The sequence below is a fragment of the Hemiscyllium ocellatum genome, chromosome 37 (genome assembly GCF_020745735.1).
Source record: "Hemiscyllium ocellatum isolate sHemOce1 chromosome 37, sHemOce1.pat.X.cur, whole genome shotgun sequence".
NCBI classification, from domain to species: Eukaryota; Metazoa; Chordata; class Chondrichthyes; order Orectolobiformes; family Hemiscylliidae; genus Hemiscyllium; species Hemiscyllium ocellatum.
Window position 1 is genome coordinate 32,659,428 of NC_083437.1, and position 20,386 is coordinate 32,679,813.

The 20,386-nt window shown below is 44.8% G+C and overlaps 1 protein-coding gene across 2 annotated transcripts in view; it reads right to left on the reverse strand.

Annotated features, from left to right (window-relative positions):
* The window catches only part of arhgef16 (Rho guanine nucleotide exchange factor (GEF) 16), a 47,783-nt gene extending 27,851 nt beyond the window's left edge, over window positions 1–19,932 (reverse strand). The window contains exons 1-6 of one of the 2 annotated variants that reach the window (XM_060851852.1): window positions 19,783–19,932; window positions 9,359–10,048; window positions 7,866–7,917; window positions 5,521–5,687; window positions 5,126–5,182; window positions 2,962–3,122 (exon numbers count right to left, since the gene is read on the reverse strand). In XM_060851852.1, the coding sequence (XP_060707835.1) occupies window positions 2,962–3,122; window positions 5,126–5,182; window positions 5,521–5,687; window positions 7,866–7,917; window positions 9,359–9,925 (1,004 nt within the window). In that variant the 5' untranslated portion in view covers window positions 9,926–10,048; window positions 19,783–19,932. The other variant, XM_060851853.1, reaches the window with a different exon arrangement.
* Between the last annotated feature and the right edge of the window lie 454 nt (window positions 19,933–20,386).

Genomic DNA, 20,386 nt, shown 5'->3' on the forward strand with positions numbered 1-20,386 from the left:
ACACAAAGGAGGGCTGATCCATGACAGGGCAGCAGTTGCTGGTACATTCAGATTGTTGAGCCAACCAACCTAAAGAACTCATGTAGGTAAAGCAACAATTGTTCATTCCTGCCTGACATAAATAAAACAAGAAAGGATTAGAACTCTGAAACAGCCGTACATATTGGCCAAAACATAAAGCAGCAGATCTGATGTTTTGGGAGCAGTTTAGAATTCAGCAAAGGTGGTCAAAGGGAACGATTTTCAAAGGGAATTTGAAGCATGAGAGTAAACTTGCAGGGATCATACAAACTGGTTGTAAAAGCTTCGATAGGTATGTGAAGAGAAAAAGATGAATGAAGACAGATGCAGGTCTGTTACAGTCAGAAACAGTGGGAGTTTTAATGGGGACAAAGGAATGGCAGAACAGTTCAATACATATTGTTGCTCTGCTCTCACACAGGAGGACTCATACAATTAATGGTAGGGTTCTGGGTAGTGCTGTAGAACAGAGAGACCCACGGGTTCAGGTATGTAGTTCTTTGAAATTTGCATCACATTTCAATAGGATGGTTAGGAAGGCATTTAGCATGCTTGCCTTCATTACTCGAACCTTTGAGTACAGGATATTATTCAACTGGAGAAGGTTCAGAAAAGATTTACCAGCCTGTTGGCAACAATGGAAGGCTTGAGATATTAAAGTAAGCTGGGATATTCCATTGGAGCAGACAATTGAGGGGTGACCTTAAATGAGGTTAATAAAATCATGAGGGCTGCAGATAAGGTGAATGACAAGCATTTTTCCCTAGGGTGGGGAGTTCAAAACTAGGGGCATATTTTTAAGGTGAAAGGAGAAAGATTTGAGAAGGACAGGAGGATGTATAAAAGGGGAATTATGCTTGACAAATCTCATGGAACTTTTTAAGGTGTAACTAAGACCAGATAATAGATGTGGTTTACTTGGACTTTCAGAAGGCTTTCAATAAGTTCCTACATAAGAGATTAGCATGTATAATTAAAACACGTGGCACAGAGGCTAACAGACTGACATGGACAGAGAACTGATGGCAGAGAAGAAGCAAAGAGTAGGAATAAACAGGTCTTTTACCAAGTGGAAGACAGTGACTAGTAGGTACCACAGTGATCGCTGCTGGACACCAGCTATTCACAGCATCTGTTAATGATTTAAATGTGGGAACTAAATGTAATATTGTGGTTGACACAAAGCTGGTTGGGAGGGTGAGCAAGCTGCGAGCAGGATGCAGAGATGCTTCAGATTTTGACAAGTTGAGTGAGTGGGCAAATGCAGTACAATGTGGATAAATGAGAGGTTACCCAGTTTGGTGACAAAACAGGAAGGCAGTTTATCATCTGAATGGCGGTAGGTTGGGAAAGTGGGTGATGTAACAAGCCCCAAGTGCCCTTCTATACCAGTTGCTGAAAGTATGCAGGTATAGCAGGCAGTGAAGGTGGCAAATGGTATGCAGGCTTTCATAACAAGAGTATGAGAGGTCAGGAGCAGGGATGTCTTGCTGCAGTTGTACAGGGCTTGGTGAGACCTCACCTGAAGTAGTGAGGACAGTACTTGAATAAGTATGTTCTGGCCATAAAGGGAGTGTAAGCAAAGATGTACCAGGCTGATTGCTGGGACAGAGGGACTGAAGCATGAAGAGGGATTGGAATAGTTTGGAATATATTCAATAAGTTTAAAAGAATGATAGGGCCCTCATAGAGATCTATAAAATCCTAACGAGCCTAGACAAGATAAATGATGTTCCCAAAGACCAGAGAGTTCAGAACCAGGGGTCACAGTCTAAGGATACAGTCATTTAGGACTGAGATGAGGAGGCTTCATCATCCAGAGAGTGGTGAGCCTGAATTCTCTGCCACAGAAAGTGGCTGAGGACAAAATATTGAAAGTTTTCAAAAAGGAAATAGAGAGAGAGTTGAGGGCTAAAGGAATGAAAAGATATGGGAAGGAAGTGGGAACAGGGACTAGACTTGGATAATCAGCCATGATCACACTGAGTGTGGAGCAGGCTCGGAGGGCCGAATGGCCTATTCCTGCTCCTATTTTCGAAAAGTCAGTGGGCTCAGGGAATGAGAACAGACACCTCAGCACAGGCAACCCCAATGCCGAGCGAAACCACTTTACTGAAACTGGGCTTGTCAGCTTTCCAGAACTCAGTTCCTGCTCCAGGCCATCTACATGATGGGATCCTGGGAAGTTTCCTGCAGAATCCAGCTGCATTACTTGTCTGCAGGCGAGAGTGGCAATGGCCATGAACACATATAACTAGTTGCATGGACGAGTTAGCAAACTTAAACCTCCATCCCACCCTGACCCCACAGTCGACTCCTTTGCTCAATGTTACAGCGAAAGGCCTGGTCAGTCTATTGGAGGATAAGAACACCTTCTTGCACAGAAAGTAACCTGAGAACATTCAAGCCTCAGCTTGTCTTTGTATCACTGGAGTCAGCTGCATGAAAAGCAGTTTGGGTGGTACTGCTGTTCCAACTTGCCTGCTTCCGCTCCGGGCAAATATAATAAATCTTTCACCAACATCCCGACACACTGTTATGCAGCCCTGGACTAATAATTACAACTTGCATTTGTATAGCATTTTTCATACAGTGAAATGTTCCAAGCCATCTCATGGGATTGTGGCACACCAAAATATGACACTTAGCCACACAAGATGTCAGAGGCCAAAAACTTGGTAAAAAGATGTCTAAAGTAGGTCTTAAAAAAGAGATGAGTGAGGCAGAAAGGTTTAAAGAAGGAACTCCAGAGTTGAGGGCACACAGTCAGTCAGGAAAAGAAGTACCACACAAATTCCAACTATGAACGAAACTCTCAGACACACACCTGACCTGTGTGTTACTCAGGTGAAATCTCCTCTCAACTGACCATGCTCCTTAATGATTCTCTCCTCTAGCAACTTCCCCTCTACCTCATCACACACACACGCACAAACCTACCTCTTACTGGCCTCTTGAACATCACAAATGTTGGAGAAGAGATGATGGTGCTCAGTGGTGGTCATGGTTGACTGTAGTTCCTTGGAGTTCTTGAACATGTCTATTAGGACTGTCAGACTGTGCTGATAGGAGTGCTCGGACACAATGATCTCAAAGATGGCCTTTCACAAGAATAATAATAAACAGGACATTTCATTTTCCATTCAGTAATTTGCCAAGTATCAAAGGACATGGACCTTCCAAAGTACCTGCATAAGCCTGGAAGGAGAGTGCCCAGCAGATACTGAACTCCTGACCAGAGCTCATTCACATATTACCCAGCAGGATTTTACTTTATTCTGGTTTTCTTCCATTTTCATCATTTGTTGCCCTTGAACGGAGGGCTTTGCTAGGGCCATTTCAGAGAACAGTGAAGAGTCAACCACTTTGCTGTGAATCTGCAGTTATATTGAGGCCAGTTTGAATAAAGATGGCAGATTTTCTTCCCTAAAGGGCACTAGTTAAGCAGATGCGTTTTGAAAACAATTGCTGAGACTACTTTCAGTTCTAAGTTTACTCACTGGTCATGGTGGGATTTGAACCCACTAGCTCGAGTATCTGGATTAACAGTCTGTGGTATTACCACACACCACCGCCTCCCTGGTTACAGGACAATGGTCAACAGTGAGAAGCATGTCTGTATCTCAATCTCTGTCAACCTCTATTTCAGGCACTCAGTGGGAGCATCAAATGCTCAAAAGTGCAGAGTTTCACTCCCTCAATTCTCCCCAACTTCAACTACGTATCTTGAGAGGGTTAAAACTGAAATGCAACACGGATCAGAATTTCTGAACTAAGTACATTAATGGTGAGAGGGAGAAAGTTGAAAGGAGATGAGTGGCAAGTTCTGTTTTTTTTAAAACACAGAATGTGGTAGGAGTCTAGCACACACTGCCAGGGGTGGTGGTGCTGGAGGCAGATACAACCGGGGGATTTAAGAGACCTTTAGATAAGCATGTGAATATGCAAGGAATGGAGGGATACAGACCAAGGGCAGGCAGAAGGGATTGGTGTCATTTGGTGTCATGTTCAGAACAACATTGTGGGCTGAAGGGCCTATTCCCGTGCTGTATTGTCCTATGTTCTAAGTGACATTCTTGTCTTGAGAGAGAGAGAACCTGGGATGGCCAGGTCTCTGAAGTAAAGGTGTAGATAACACCTTTCCAGTTGTGTGAAATTCAAAACCAGAGTGAGACATTTAAAATTTCCAACTGGGAATTCAGAGAAATCTTCCTTCTCCTGAAAATAGTTTGAATGTGGAACACGTAACTGGAGCCGACAGCTGAATTCTGACACTGCGGTTCAAGGTCCTTCGCACAGCTCATCACTGACAGACCAAACTAGGACATTCCAGCTCCCAAACCCAGACAACGAAGCTGTCCCTACCACCTGCAAACAACAGGCCTTTCAAATCAAATCAAATCAGGGCAACAGCAAACTACCGTGTAAATGGTCATGATCATGATCAGCTCCTCTATTCCCCAGACTTAGCAGCATCCTGCACTCGGTACTTTACCCTGAACATCACCTACACCGGGGGACAGACCCTTCACCCTGGGCAATTCCTACACGGGGTACATGACCCTTTACCCTGGATACCTCCTGCACCAGGGGCAGGTGGTCTGGCCCTTCACCCTGGACAACACCTGCACCTGGTGTCTAACCTTTCACCCTGGACACCTCCTGCACTTGGGGTCTGACCCTTCACCCTGGACCCCTCCTGCACTGGGTACCTGACCCTTCACCTTGAACACCTCCTGCACCTGGGATCTAACCCTTCAGCCTGAACACCACCTGCACTGGGTAATTGACCTTTCACCCTGGACACTTCCTGCACTGGGGGTCTGATCCTTCACCCTGGACACCACCTGCACTGGGGAGGCGGAGGGGTCTGACCCTTCACCCTGGACACCACCTGCAATGGGTGGAGGTGGGGGGTCTGACCCTTCATCCTGGACTCTGCCTACACTGGGGGGATTTGACCCTTTAGTCTATGTTTTCAGCAACAAAACATGGCATAAGGTTCTGACATTTGGCTCCTTTCATGCTCCAGTCAATTTTCTGAAACCTCATCCTGGATTTGCAGCATTCCTTGAACCCACCCCAGTGAGGACTAGGTCTGTACCTCTTGCCTCTTGCGTTCCTCAGCCGGCAGAGTCTCCAGAATCCCTTGCTCTAGAACCTGAAACAAGAAGATGGAACGGGCATCAGGATTAAAGACCCAAAGAAGAAATCTGTAATTATATTCTGTCCCTAATAACTTCAGTATCTTTCAAAGTGTCTTACAGCCAATTAATTACATTTCAAGATATTTAAACCTAAGGCCAACCTACTAATTTTAAGATCTGAGCAGGAAAACGGAACTTGAAGCAACATGCCACTCAGTCAGAGTGAACGCATTGACAATGTGTTCGATTCCAGTTCCTCTTGGACATGTCGAACTACTTGCAGAGATTGTAAGTTGAATTAACAATACAAATTGCGGCAGCCACGCACAAACAACCCCTCACACGAGCTCACCTGTGGTAACTGGCTCCATGTCATCTGTGCCGGTCGGTAATTCTGAACCACAATCTTGTCGTCCGGTTCTGTAGATTCCAAGTGCCTGGTGTCATCCAGTAAATCATCGTCTGACTCTGGAACACTGTCCAGGCCTCTCTCCCGTACCTCCTGGTATAGCCTAGGATCTGAAGACAGGAGCTTAATCAGAAATGAACTGACTGTCTCACACAGGTTACTCATTCCTCCCCCAGCAGTCTGGCTATCACTCGGCCCCTCTAATCCCTCCCTCTGCCAGAGGGAGAAACGTCGGAACACTCCCAAGATAGGACTCTCTGCCGGCTGACCAGGATGCATCTCTTCTCCACAGATATCGGATTAACTGCTTCAAATAAAGTCTCCCACTTTAACCCTGCACTGCTGGTCTCGGTTCCTCACTCTAGTTCGGACCTGCACCTTGGGGCTCTGTCAGGAGGTGACGTGTGAGTGGGGAATGTGACAGGTTTGCTCGAGGGACCTGCTGAAGTATTCCGAATTACAAATCAGCCCATTAAAAACCTCACTGCATTGGAGAAGAGACTGTCCGTAAACAAATCGCAGAGCCTCCGGCGAGCTCATCACTCTTGTCATTTGTCCCAGAAACATTCCAGTTTAGCATCTCCACATTCGATACTGTAAACTAAAGCCCCTGTTTCCCAAAGATGCCCAACTTTTCCTGGAATACAGGGTCACCGTCCTCTCCTGAAGGTGCTGACTCTCCCTGGGGAACAGGGTACCCCTCCCTGAAGGGCTCTGACTCTCCCTGGGGAACAGGGTACCCCTCCCTGAAGGGCTCTGACTCTCCCTGGGGAACAGGGTACCCCTCCCTGAAGGGCTCTGACTCTCCCTGGGGAACAGGGTACCCCTCCCTGAAGGGCTCTGACTCTCCCTGGGGTACGGGATACCCCTCTTCTCCTGAAGTTGCTCCCTTCCTTACTGGACATAGCAGTCTCTCCCACATCCACCTCGACCATCAAATGCCCATTTTGGTTTCTTGGTCAAACCTGATATTTGAAATACATGTAAAGTCCACCTATTACAGAGCGAGGTCACACAGGTAGTGTTCATCTTTTCAGGACTCGCTGTCCACAGTTTCCTCCTGGAGATCTGTTACTTATATGACCAGGTGCCGAGAGTCAAGGCATTGAGCAGCAGATCCCAGGGTCAGTAGGGGCACAGCCTAAACCAGCTGGACTACCAGAACGCCAGCACTAACAACAAACCACTCCCTCCACAGCTTCCTGACTCACTTTCTCTCCAATCATCACTTTGGACCCATCAATGGAAAGGACGCTAATACTGGGGTATGTTTTGCTGAACAAAATCATGATTACAGGGCTGGTGATGTTGCTATTGTAACTGTACATTTACCATCCAGTCACGGTACCTGTCATATCACTGCCCATCAACAGAAGACTGCAACAAAGGATCAGGCCATCCATAAACAATGCAAAGATTATTTAACATGCGCAGCCCCCATAGGATGCATGTTTGAAAGCATTTCCCGTCAATTCAATTCAAATCCTTGCTGCCCCACTCTCGACTCTGAGCCACCCCATTCCTAACTCCACATTGTCCCTGTTCCTTTTGCGGTTTACCATTTTCTAGTTCCCACACTCGGCAACACATTAACCAATGAAAGCCAAATTAAGGTCAGCCTCACAAACCTCAGGAGCCAGTCAGAGAGATGTGAGCTAACTTGCCTGCAGGGTAGACCGGAATTTCACCCATCACTGAATTCAAACACATTCCTCATGTGTGTACCATTGCCATCAATTAACATTCCAAATACCAAACTGAGAGGTTGCCCATGCCACATCATATGGAATATCCATTCACTTTAAGTTACTCCTTTCTTTTCTATCCAGTTGTCATGGAGTGGGGACACCACTGGTTGGGCCATCATGCATTGCCCACCCTTAATTGCCCTTGAGAAGGTGGTGGCGAGCTGCCAGGGGGTTGGGTGTGGGTGAAAGAGAAGGATGTCTTTTGCAAACCCGTCCCCACGTGCAACAATCCAGGCATGAAAACAAGATTCTAACTCCCTGCTTGACCACGAGGAAGCTCAGCACGGAGTTCTCCCCAGGACCCTGGCCAACTTTTCTTGCTCAAAACCAGGCCGACTGACTGTTCCTCTCATTGCTGAACGCTTCAGAGGAAGAATAGACGACAGGCGAACCCAAAGCTTTAGTCATTTACCAAGTCGCCAACATCCATAAGCTTCCCAAAATCATACTCCTCCCCTTCCCGTCCCCGGCCAAACGGACTTCCAAACTACTTCGATCACATCCGCCCACATTCCATCCTCACCCGTGCCTTGCTCTTACCATCCTTAAAGGAACTTCGATTTCTGGGTCCTTTCTTTCTTCCTAATGTCCGCTAGAGGAAGGAGATCAAATATTAAATTTATAAAGTCAAACAAAGAAGAAAAGGCAACCACGAGTGTCCCTAATCGTCCAGGGTGAAAGGTCATTCAGTGAGATAAATGTCTCCTTCACTACCATTATATTACAATTATGAGCAACCTGTGTGGATATGATCTGACCCATGTTTGTCACCATCACACCCTGAAGTGGGAGTTGAATCCAGACCTTCTGGTCCAGAGCTACGGGCATGACCACTGCATCCAAGATGCTATGCTTCTATGTTTATCTTTAATGATACCAATAATTGATTGAATCAATGTTAAGTAGCTGTTAAAATTTACTTACCCGTGCCCACAGCCTAGAACTAAATCGCTGCATCCTCCTAAGGGAGGGGGAGCAGTCCCGAAGGCACTGACTCTCCCCTTCAGGGAGGGAGGGGTGAGGTAGTTGACAAGTGCCAACTCTCCCTGGGCTGGGGCCCACGGACGTCAGTTCCCCAGTTTCAGCTCTTCTGCATTTTCTGCACAATTGGTCACTGTTGTGAAAGTCCAATCAGGACCCACAGAAGACAGAATCATAGAATCCCTACAGTGTGAATGCAGGTCCTTCGGCCCATTGGGTCCACACCGACCCTCTGAAGAGCATCCCACCCAGATTCACCATATCTACCCCACTCCTGTAACCTTGTATTTAACTCACCCAGCCTGCACATCCCAGGACACGACGGGCAATTAAGCATGGCCAATCCACTTAACCTGTACGTCTTTGGACAGTGGGAGGAAACCCACAGAGACACGAGGAGAATGTGCAAACTCCACATAGACGGCCACCCAAGGGTGGAATCGAACCCAGGTCTTTGGCACTGTGAGGCAGCAGTGCTAACCACTGTGCCGCCCTGTTTCATGACAACATACACTAAGGCCTTTGGGCACTGAGGGCATCACTGGGGATGACGTACATCACCAGTGTTATATAGGTTGAAGATGATGTACCATTCAAGATCGGAGACGCTTACAGACAGTGATGAACTCAGCCCCGACAATCACAAAGGCCAACCTCCCATCTATAGAATCCATCTACCAGGCCCGCTGTCAAGGAAAGGCTGGCAGCATTCTCAAAGATCCATCCCACCCTGGCAATGTTTTTCTACAAACTCTCCCATCGGGGAGAAGGTACAGCAGCCTGAACACAAGCACCAGCCGGTTTCAAAACAGTTTCTACCCTACTGTTGTTAGAATACCGAATGGAGACTCAAACTCTTAACATTCGCCTCTACTAGTGTTTTTGTTTTTGCTGCTGTTTGACTATTATTTACTAACCTATGCTGCTTAACACTGTGATCTGCCTGTATTTGCTCACAAGACAAAGCTTTTCACTGTGCCTCGGCACACGTGACAATCAATTCAATTCAATGCCACTTTTATATACCATAGCTACAATCAGAATTGGCCTACCTTGGTCCTGCCTGGACTTCGAGCTGGTTGCACTGTCGCCGTCTCCACTACAGGTGACAGTGTGGGAGGGGATAACAGCTTCTGCCCCTCAGAGTAATCGGACAAGCTGTCTGTTGCCACCTTGTATGACATGTTGCGGCGATTACGTTGCAGAGTCCCGCTTGAGCTCCCTGTATTACTTCCGTCCTCATAACACAAGTCAGTTGGCGGCATACTCCGCACTTCCCTCCTGCCGCTATCCCGCCTGCCGGACGGCCCACTGCTCTGAGGCCGCATTTTAGTCTTGGTCGTCACGGCCAGTTTGCTGGGGATAATCTGCTGGTGCCCCTTCTTCAGTGCAGCTGGACTGTCTGTGCTCAGAACCACCTTTGGTATGTCTGAGAGCGATGGCATGGAGTTGGCACTACCCAGTGCCAGGTTGTCTACTCCCAGCAGTGAAGGCTTACCACCCTCAGTCACCAACCTGTCCGAGTCAGAGTTGATCTGGAAGTCAGACCTAAATGACTGCTCCAACACCAAGACCTGCGATTTTTCTTCCAGGTTACTGTCTGAATACCTTTGAGACATTTTGTTTGCCCAGCTGTTTTGGAGGATGCGACAGAAGAGTCAAAATTAAAGCAGATTGGCATCAGAAATTTGGCATCTCATCATAAAGATCTGCAAATTCCTAATCGTGAACTTCTCATCCTCCTAAAGCAGAGAAAATAAAGAATAGCATCACAACTGATCCAATCACATATTCCCTGATGACCGAGAACTGCTTAATTCTGTTCTGAACAGGCAAGAAACATCTGTTGTCCCCAATACCGAAACTGTGCTCTGCTGAAGGGAGATCCCATTGAAACAATGGACAATACCTACCGGGTGCAGAAGCCCTGTCTCACCTTCCTGTTGTGGCTCTACACATTGCATTCTTATCGCTAAAATAAATGATGGGTTCAAATCCCACCAGAGTCAAGCACAAACTTTCAGTGTATTCAGTGTAGTAATAAGGGCGTGCAACATTGTTGGAGGCACTATAGTGCCACCACAAAGACTGGATGCCCCCTGCTTGTTATGCCTTACAAGCAGGGCCAGTTGACTCAGGGAACACGAAACACACACAGAATAAAATCTGAAATTCAACCTGAATCACCAGCTTGCCCTTTGTAACAGTCTGTAAACGTGAGTTCAACTCGAGAAAATTCAACCAGTCATTTTGGGGGGGTGTGTGTGTGTGTTGGGGGGGGTGCAGGTTGGTGGATGCAGACCATAGCTTCATCCTGTGATCTTACTATCTATTGGACACATTCTGTTCACACAGAGTTGGGAACAGGCAGGGACCCCAGGTGGAAACTGAGACACCTGTTTGGGGAATGTGAAGGCCCAGCAGCTAAACAGCTATTTGAAAGTGAAAGGCTGTTGGAGGAACCACTGGAGTAAGCTTCAGTCCTTATGTAGCCTGCTCTTAAGGCCTGAGGTGTGAGTCAGCACCTTCATGAGGAGGGAGAAGCAAAATAGAAGGGAGCCTCTTTGTTACAATACAAGGTTCTTAAAAGCCTTTTAATTAATCTAAAAAACAATTTGGCTGCAAGATGTTTAAAGGTTTAATTAGCCTTGGGTTGTTAAAACAGCTTTAATCGTTGAATGAATTACAATTGTGAAAAGGGTCAGGTGACATTTTGCTCACTCTTTCCAACAACCAGACAAAGTTTGATGAAGTCAGGCTTTCTGATGAACTCTGTGGGTTGAATGACCTCCCTGAACGTCCCAGAGTGTTTCCCTGTGTTGCCAGTATCGTGACGGAGGTGGTTGGTCAATGAAGTCTTAATTTTGCTCACAAACAAACTGTGCCATTTTCGCAAACAGAAAGAGCATTTTACACCAGCTGACACCCACAGGATCAAAGGTCAATCAGCTTCTTTTGCATCAGCTTCTGCCTCAATTAGAATTATTAGTCAATCAAATAACATGCTGCCCTTGAAGGGGGTACAGGGGTGTCAGCTGCAGAAGTCTCTAGCCATAGCTCAGCTAAGTATTGCACAAGCAGTGTACAACTCTTTAATATGCTGGTCACTGGGAAATTGAAGCCAATCCCCGAACAGAGGGAGTGAAAGATTTTGGTTCATCAGCTCAATATCCTCCAACACACATCATTCTACCCGAATGAGCATATTGTTCAGCAAACAATTATTTGGGTCATCGTGGGGACACAGCAATCTATACGGAAACTTAATATGCCAGAGAGAGAGAGAGAGAGAGAGAGAGAGAGAGAGAGAGAGAGAGAGAAATCCACTCCTAACCTTGTTGGCAAAATAATCCAGATCAGTGTTTATAAACTCTCCTCCTCATTGAATCCCTAAGTGTGGAAGTAGGCCATTCGGCTGATCGAGTCCTCACTGACCCTCCGAAGAGTATCCCGAAACCGCCCTATCCTATCCCTGTAACCCTGCATTTCCCGTGGCCAATCCAGCTAGCCGACACATCCTTGGACATCTCGGGCAATTTAGCGCAGCCAATCCACCTCACCTGCACGTTTTTGGGCTCCATTTGTGTAATCATACAAACACCATCAGATGTAGAACTGATCTGGTCTCAGTTTTAAACCTTCATTTGTCCAACTCACATAGTCTAAGGCAGGTCAATGTATCATTTGTGGCTGCTATGTAAAGGGGTATTTAAAGAAACTGGCAGGCTCCTTTGTTTCAATATTCCCAGTAAGCCTTTGCTGAAAAGTATAGGGAAAAGAAAGGATTTGACCACTTTGGTTCCACACCCTACCCCATCGTCTGCTCCCTACCCAATCTACTCCAATAGCTTTTGGTATAAGCTAACACAAACAATGGTCACTTGCAGAACATATCACAACATCTTTACAAATTATATCAGATTTTGCTGTTCGGTAGAGAAAAACAAAATCAGCATTCATGAGTGTTCTTAAAAAAAAAGACATTTTGTCACATATTTTCATCTCACAATCACCAGCACAATTCACAAGAATTCAAAAGGGAAAATACAAAAGAGAAAATCAGAAGCTCTTCATAAGTACCATGTCATTGGATAATGTGCAGGCAATAATGAGACAAAACAATGTCTGGCTTTCCTAACATGTTTCACCCAACTCAGGAACTCAATTAAACTTGATTTGGTATTCTTGCAGTTTGTCCTGGTGAGTGCAATATAAAAAGCTACAACAAAATGTGTTGTTTTCCACAACACAAGTCCTGTACTATCAAACAATGACAAGCTATTTTGTTCGGCTGTTATCAGGTTTTGTCAATGTCAATGAGATCAGTTAAACGGTAATAACCACAGTTGCCAAGAACAATGAGATGAGTTGGATGGAAGGACTAACAGAAAACTAACTATTTTAATTGGCTGCACATTACCAATGATAGAAGATTTAAGATGAAAATTCTAGCTTCTGACTAGAGAATTTGAAGGAAATTTCTAGTCAAAAGAAACATTTGCTCTCAAAATTAAGCAAACCTTCAAAATAGAACTATTAACAATTCTTGGCACTCTGCAAAGAAAGTTGGTGGAACATAACCAGGTGTTGTCTTGTATAAAGGTTTATCTTGTGGTCAGATACTTCTCCAAGGTGAGGACGACTTTCTTGGTGGGAATTTATGATAGACTTTACTGGATTTATCCCATTGCTACATTTGAGGAAACACCAAAGCTTATTAAAAAAAACTCAACAATGGAGATGAAGGGATAAACGTGCAATTATTAAACAGCTTGCACAGCCTCAGAAATCCTGGAGCAGTGTACGTGCAAGAAATGTATTTGAAATGTGATGAAAACAGCGAGTACAGGAAAAATTAAAGAGATCTGGCAGCATTTGGAAAGAAAAAGACAATGGTAACACTTATCTTCAAATATTTTTGAGAGTTCTTACTTTTTTTATATTTCTGGTTAGTTTTCTCTCGCACTTTTACTTTTTCTCTTATTAATACTTGGGTCATCGCTTGAATTTTTTTAATATTCTGTCCAATCTTCTAACCTACCACCTGTCTTTGCATTTTATTCCAATTATTTTCAGCAACCTGTTTGGATATTTTAGTTCTAGTTCAGAGGTAGTGACAGAACCATTGGCAACAAGATCCTTTTACATAACTTTATGCTGCTTTTTTAATAAAATTTTTATTCAATCTTCAACATTTCTTGTTAACCACAGATCATGAGTCCGTCCCCTGCAATTTTTCTTAGGCGTTGAAATGTATCTATTCGGTGAACTCTGCAATGTCCCTTTCATGTCTGCCACTACAGCTCTAATAGCCTATCCTTTCAATCTAATTTGCCAAATCACTTTAACCAGCTCTAGTTTCACCTCTTTCCTAATCCCTTCATTCAATTCTTTCTTTTTTTAAAAAAAAGTGTTGGATTCACTCCTCTCTCTCTCTCTCAAGCAGAAAGCAAAATTTAATCACATTATGGTTGCTGGTACTTAGGATTAATTAATTATCACACAGCAAAGGTGCCCGATCTCTTTGCATAAATCAGGTCTTTTATAGTCTGCTGACTGGTTGGCTCCAGAACATAACGTTCTAGGAAATTATCCTGAAAACGTTCTATGAACTCATCATTCAGGGTATTTGTGCCCATCTGACTTTTCCAGACTCTAGTTAAATTTCTGACAAACTCATTATTTGTTCCCTCCTGCTCCACCCTACTATGTGGTTACTGTTAAAAAGCCTGTATACTGGAACTGATTTCTTGCCTTTATCATTTCTGATTTGGTCGGAAGAATAGAGGCGTAGACTGTCTTCTAAAAGGTTTCAGTTGGCAGTTGGGAAAACTAATGCAATGTCAGCATTCATTTCACGAGGGCTAGAATACAGGAGCAGAGATGCACTGCTCAGGCTGTATAGGGGTCTGGGCAGACTGCATTTGGAATATTGTGAGCAGTTCGGCGCTCCGTATCTAAGGAAGGATATGCTAACATTGAAGGGCGTCCAGAGGAGATTCACAGGAACGATCCTGGGATGAAAGGTTTTGTCATATGAGGAGCTGTTGAGGACTGTAGGTCCGTATTCAGTGGAGTTTAGAAGGATGCACCTTACAGGATACTTACAGGCCTGGATAGAGTGGACATGGAGAAGATTTTCCATTAGTAGGAGAGACTAGGACCGGGAGCACAGCCTCAGAATGAAGGGATAAACCTTTAGATTTCAGATGAGGAGGAATTTCTCCAACCGGAGGGTGGTGAATCTGTGGAATCTATTGCTGCACAAGATTGTGAAGGTCAAGTCATTGAGTGTATTCAAGACAGAGATGGATAGGTTATTGATTAGTAAGGGAATCAAGGGTTATGGGGATAAGGCAGGAAAATGGGGATGAGGAACATATGATTGAATGGTGGAGCAGACTCAATGTGCAAAATGCCTTAATTCTGCTCCTACATCTTATGGTCATTTCAACCCAAATGAACTTGCTCATCTGTCCCTGTTGTAATAATACCATCAACAACTAACAGGGCCAGGTTGCCACCCTTTCTGGACTATCCTAAGCTTCCTGTACCCAGCAAGATTCAGTTCCCAATCCATGTCATCCTACAGCCATGTCTTTGTGATGGTTGCCAGATCATGTTTATTTCTTTTCACTCTCTTTGTGTTTGTTTGTTTTATAAAGTCATTGAGTTGGTACAGCACAGAATCAAAGCCTTCAGTTCCAACTCTTCTGTATCAATCAGCTAAACTAAATTAATCTAGTCCCATTTGCCAGCACTTGGCCCATATCCCTCTGAACCCTTACTATTCATGCATACGTCCAGATGCCTTTTAAATGTTGTAATTATACCCGCCTTCACCATTTCTTCTGGTAGTTTATTCCATACATACACCACCCTCTGCATGAAAAAGTTGTCCCCCCCGTCCCTTTCAAATCTTTCTCCTCTCACCTTAAACCTTTGCCCTCTAGTTTTAGAGTTCCCTACCCTGAAAAAAAAGACCTTAGTTATTCAGCCTATTCATGCCCCCTCATGATTTTATAAACCTTGATAAGATCATCCCTCAGCCTCCAATGCTCCAGGAAAAGTAGCCTCACTCTATTCAGCATCTCCCTATAGTTTAATCCTTCCAACCTCAGCATCCTTGTAAATCTTTTCAGAACCCTTTCAAGTTTCACAACATCTTTTTGATAGCAGGGAGACCAGAACTGAACACAGTATTTCAAAACTGGCCTAACCAATGTCCTGCACAGTCCCTTCATGACATCCAAACTTATACTCAATGGACTGACCAGTAAATGCAAGTATACCAAAGCTGCCTTCACTGTCCTGTCTACCTGTGACTCCAACTTCAAGGAATTATGAAGCTGCACCCCACGTTCTCTTTGTTCGGCAACACTCCCCAGAACTCTCCCATTGTATATAGACTTCCTGCCCTGATTTGCCTTTCTAAAATGCAACACCTCACTTTATCTACATTAAAGTTTAAACATTGATTATCCGGCATTCGATTATCTGAATATCGGATCATCCGGCAAGATCGCATGGTCCCAATGCTCGAGTCAACTCTGTTACCCGGCATTCCATTAGCCAGAATTCGATTAACCGAATGAAATATTCTCCGCCCATGTCCATCAGATAATGGAGGTTCCTCTGTAGTCGGTTGACTCTTGGATTTATATTCTCCATCCCTTCCTGTAAGTTTACCAGTTCCCATATAAATAACTTGCTCTTTGACCTTGACTCTAAACTTTGATTTGCCACATCTTCCCAAATTTAATCCCTTATTCCCACTATTTAGTTTAAAATCCTCTCAACTTCCCTAGTTACACCAGGAACACTGGCTTCAGCGTGGTTCAGGTGGAGACCATCCCAATGATACTGTCTCCTCACAATCAGAGTCCTCACTATCTCCAATAATGGTGTCAATGCCCACAAACTGGAAATCGGTCAGATCTTTGAGCTGTTATCTCTCTAATCTGAACTGCTCTATGCCTTGGTTCAGATAATATTACAAAAATCAAATCCTTTAAAGGTTTTGGTCCTAATTTAGCACCTATGTTCTCACACTGCAGAACCTCTATTTTGACTACAAAGAATTATAGAGAGTTGTGAACACAGTCCAGTCCATCACGAAAACCAGCCTGCAATCCACTGACTCTGTATATACTTCCCGTTGCCCTTGGAAAGCAGCCAACTTAATCAAAGACCACCCCCCCCCCCCCCCCCCTCTTCCATCAGGCAGAAGATACAAACGTTTGAGAATACATAACTGATTTAAGAATTGCTTCTTCCCCACTGTTATCAGAGCTATGAAGGGATCTCTCAGATATTAGAGTTGATCTTTCTCTGCACCTGTAACATTATATTTTGCATTCTGTTCTATTACCCTGATGTATTTATGTATAAGGTATGATTTGCCTGAATAACACACAAAACTATACTTTTCACTGTATCTTGGTATGTGACAATAATAAATCAAATCTGTAGAACCTCTATCTTTGTGCTGCATTGTTGGTACCATCATGGGCTATGGTGACTGGTTCCTCCTTCTCTTCCCACTGCAGCTTCCTCTCCAGTCCTGGACAATTTTCCCAAACTCTGGCATCAAGCAGGCAACAAATCATCCACCCCACCACTGTGCTATATTTTTTCCAACTACCACAGCATGCTGTTATGCTCCAATCTCTTAGAAATACTTCCTGTGCCATGGAGATCTAGATCATCCACACTGCTGCCTTCACTCTCCTCCAGACAAACTGAAAGTCTCTCCAATCTACAGGACAATTACAAAGGCTGTGGCTCCTTCCCTCTGGGTACTCTGCACCTGCCTCACTCTTCCATCCCTGAACACTGACCACATCAGATGTCTCAACCAAAAGAGATGTGACCACCTCTGGGTGTAATGAATACAGGGAACTAACCCCTTACTCACATGGCAGAATGTCTGACATTCAGCCTCCAGAGGAAGGTAGAAATAAAGTTGTTCAAACATCAGATATATGCTGAATATATATTTGCTCTGAAACAAACTTGCATCCAGGAACTACAAGTGTTGCAACTATGATTCCCTCCTCCATTGAAACACCTTCCAACTTGCTAATGGAAGAAATGTTCACATAGAACAGTATTAGCGTTCTCTGTGACACACCAGGTAGCACTTAGACCTGAATCGAAAGTTTTGATTGAGTCAAAGGTCTAGAGACTGGAGGACAAGATCAAGTTTGACACTCCAGTGAAATACTAGTAGAGGAGCTGCCTTTTAAATATGGTCCTAATACCCTCATGGCACTATTAGAAGAACAATGTTCTGGTCAAAATGTATCCAAAATTTGCATTTATATAGCATTCTTTACACAGCAAAGTGTCCCACTGGCTTGACAGGAAAACTAGCAAATAGAGGTTTGCACTATTCGAGCAGATGTAATAGAATTCAATTAATGCTGAAAGACATCCTTTGAGAAGCCCTGGAATATCATACATTATAGGGTACCAAGGAAATTTCAAAGACAGAAAGGCCTCAAAAGCAGAAGCAATCTAATTGTCCAAGTGCAGAAACATATGTCCCCAGTGTTACAGTCCAGACTGGTGGCATGAATCAAAAGACACTCTTACACCTTTATCTTTTCAAGAACACAAAACACAGGTAAAGTATAAAAACTGCAACCCTTGGTCCATGTCTGCGTGTGGACTGATGTACAGGTAAGGGCTAATAGGTTGTAAAGCTCACAGCTTGAGCACAGCCATTTAATACCCTTGCAGTGCAGGTAAAACAGAAGTAGACAATCTCTCAATAGGAATGTTGCTATCCATCCATCACTAGAAGGAAAAAGAACAAAAGAATTCTACCTAACCTCTAAATGATTGCTTAACTACCAATGCCAACACTACCATTATCACCCAACATAAAATGGGCACCACAACCTATTGGTTACGTTCCACAGAACTCAGAGACTGACCCATAAATCTTTCCAACACTTTTTCAGACTCACCTCCATTGTCTAATCAGTGCATGCCAGTTCTGTTCTTATTAGTCCTGGGAGAAATGTATCCACAAATGAAAAGGTTCATTTTAAAAATTGACCTTGATGTAATCATGTGAGCGGGGGGCAGGAGCAGTTTAATAAAGAACAGTAGCCAAGTCGACCATCCTAACCCAATTTCTATCTAAATTGTAATGAACTGTGGAACCTTGCCTGGGGACATTTTTAATTTCAAAAATATATTATTCATAAAGCATAGTCACAAATGCAGTTCGGTTCTGTGCAGTAGCATATCAAACAACAAACATTGGAGTTTGACTCTAACCAACCAGATCAAAGCATCTCCTACTTGAACCAAACTATATTTATATGGATTTGAATCACAAGGTGGGTCACATAACCGAACAGATACTCATTTACCTTCAGCAGGAAGACCCCAGAGAGTGGTCTTTCCTGACTGCACTTTGGCAGCAGCTGCCCCAAGCTTAAGTGCATTATAGCACATAGCCCTGGAGCATGGAATGTGCCAGTCTGCAACACTTTTTTAAAAATTAGATTAGATCGGGCCAACCAGTCCACACCGACCCTCCGAAGAGTAACCCACCCAGACCCATTTCCCTCTGGATAATGCACTAAAACTATGGGCAATTTAGCATGGCCAATTCTCCTGTCTTGCACATCTTTGGGTTGTGGGAGGAAACCGGAGCACCCAGAGGGAACCCATGCAGACAGGAGGAGAATGTGCAAACTCCACACAGACAGTCACCAGACGCCGGAATTGAACCTAGGACCCTGGTGCTGTGAGGTAGCAGTGCTCACCACTGAGCCATCGTGCTGCCCCTGGTCAGGATCAACTCCATAGTCCAGAAGACCAACAAGTTGCCCTACTTTGCAAGTCCTGAGCTGGTGAAAATTGCAATTAAGGAAGTGAAGACCTTTGTTTTCTCGTCCACGAAACCCACCTCGTTGACCAAGTGTCTGGCTCTCAGTTGTCCTACTATCTCCTTTGGCCAACTGTCAGTGTTTGGTTGGTTGGTTGGGTGGGACACTCCTGTGAAGCCCCTGGGGCGTTTGACGATAATAAGGGCGTTATTCTCAAGAGATGTTGCTGGTTCCCCGCTCAGCAGGAACAGCAACAAGGCGCAACTGCAAAAGCCTGGTCAATGTGCCTTCTTTTTAAAAAAAATCTGCCGGAAGAGCTGAACCGGACACGAGAGAAAGGTGTGTGGCCCTTTCCCACTCCCACCGAGTTCAGGAACCGTTCAAACTGCAGCAGGAAAACTGATCCCCAAACTTCTGGGCAACTTTCTGAAATACCTCTGCACCTTTGAACAAACTGTATTTCCACTTGCGTTTGGGATTATTCTCAGCAAGAAAGACTGTATGAGTTGTTTCCCCTCCAAGCCATGAAATTCCCGTTCACTCCCTTCAACAATTCCAACTATTGATGAAATGACTACCCCGCCCGGTTTCACTGCGGCTCAATCATTAGTTTCGAAGGGATCAGGTACCTGAGGATTTAACGCTGTTTCTCCATGTCCTGACTCTGACCTGGGACGGGATCTGAAATTCGAGAGAAATCCACAGGAATCCCTCCCCCACCCCCGACTCCTGCGGTACCCCCAGACTTGGCGCAACCTGAATTCCGCAGGAAAACTTCCGCAAAATGCGGCGCAGGCGGACGTCACGTCAGGTGCGTGAATGTGAAAGGTAACCCCTCCCTGCAAACCAGCAGATACCAGCTCAACCACTCCCTACAAACCAGCACCTCCCAACTCAACCCCTACCTGTAAACCAGCAGCTCCCAGCTCAACTTTTACCTGTAAACCAGTAGCTCCCAGTTCAACCCCTACCTGTAAACCAGCAGCTCCCAGCTCAACCCTACCTGTAAACCAACAGCTCCTGGCTCAATGCCAACCTTGAAGCCAGCAGCTTCCAGCTCAACCCCTAACTGTAAACCAGCAGCCCCAGCTCAACCCCTACCCGCAAATTAGCAGCTCCTTGCCCAAACCCAACATGTAAACCAGCAGCTCCTGGCCCAACTCCTACCTGTAAACCAGCAGCTTCCAACTCAGCCTCTACCTGTAAACCAGCAGCTCCACTGCCAATCCCTTC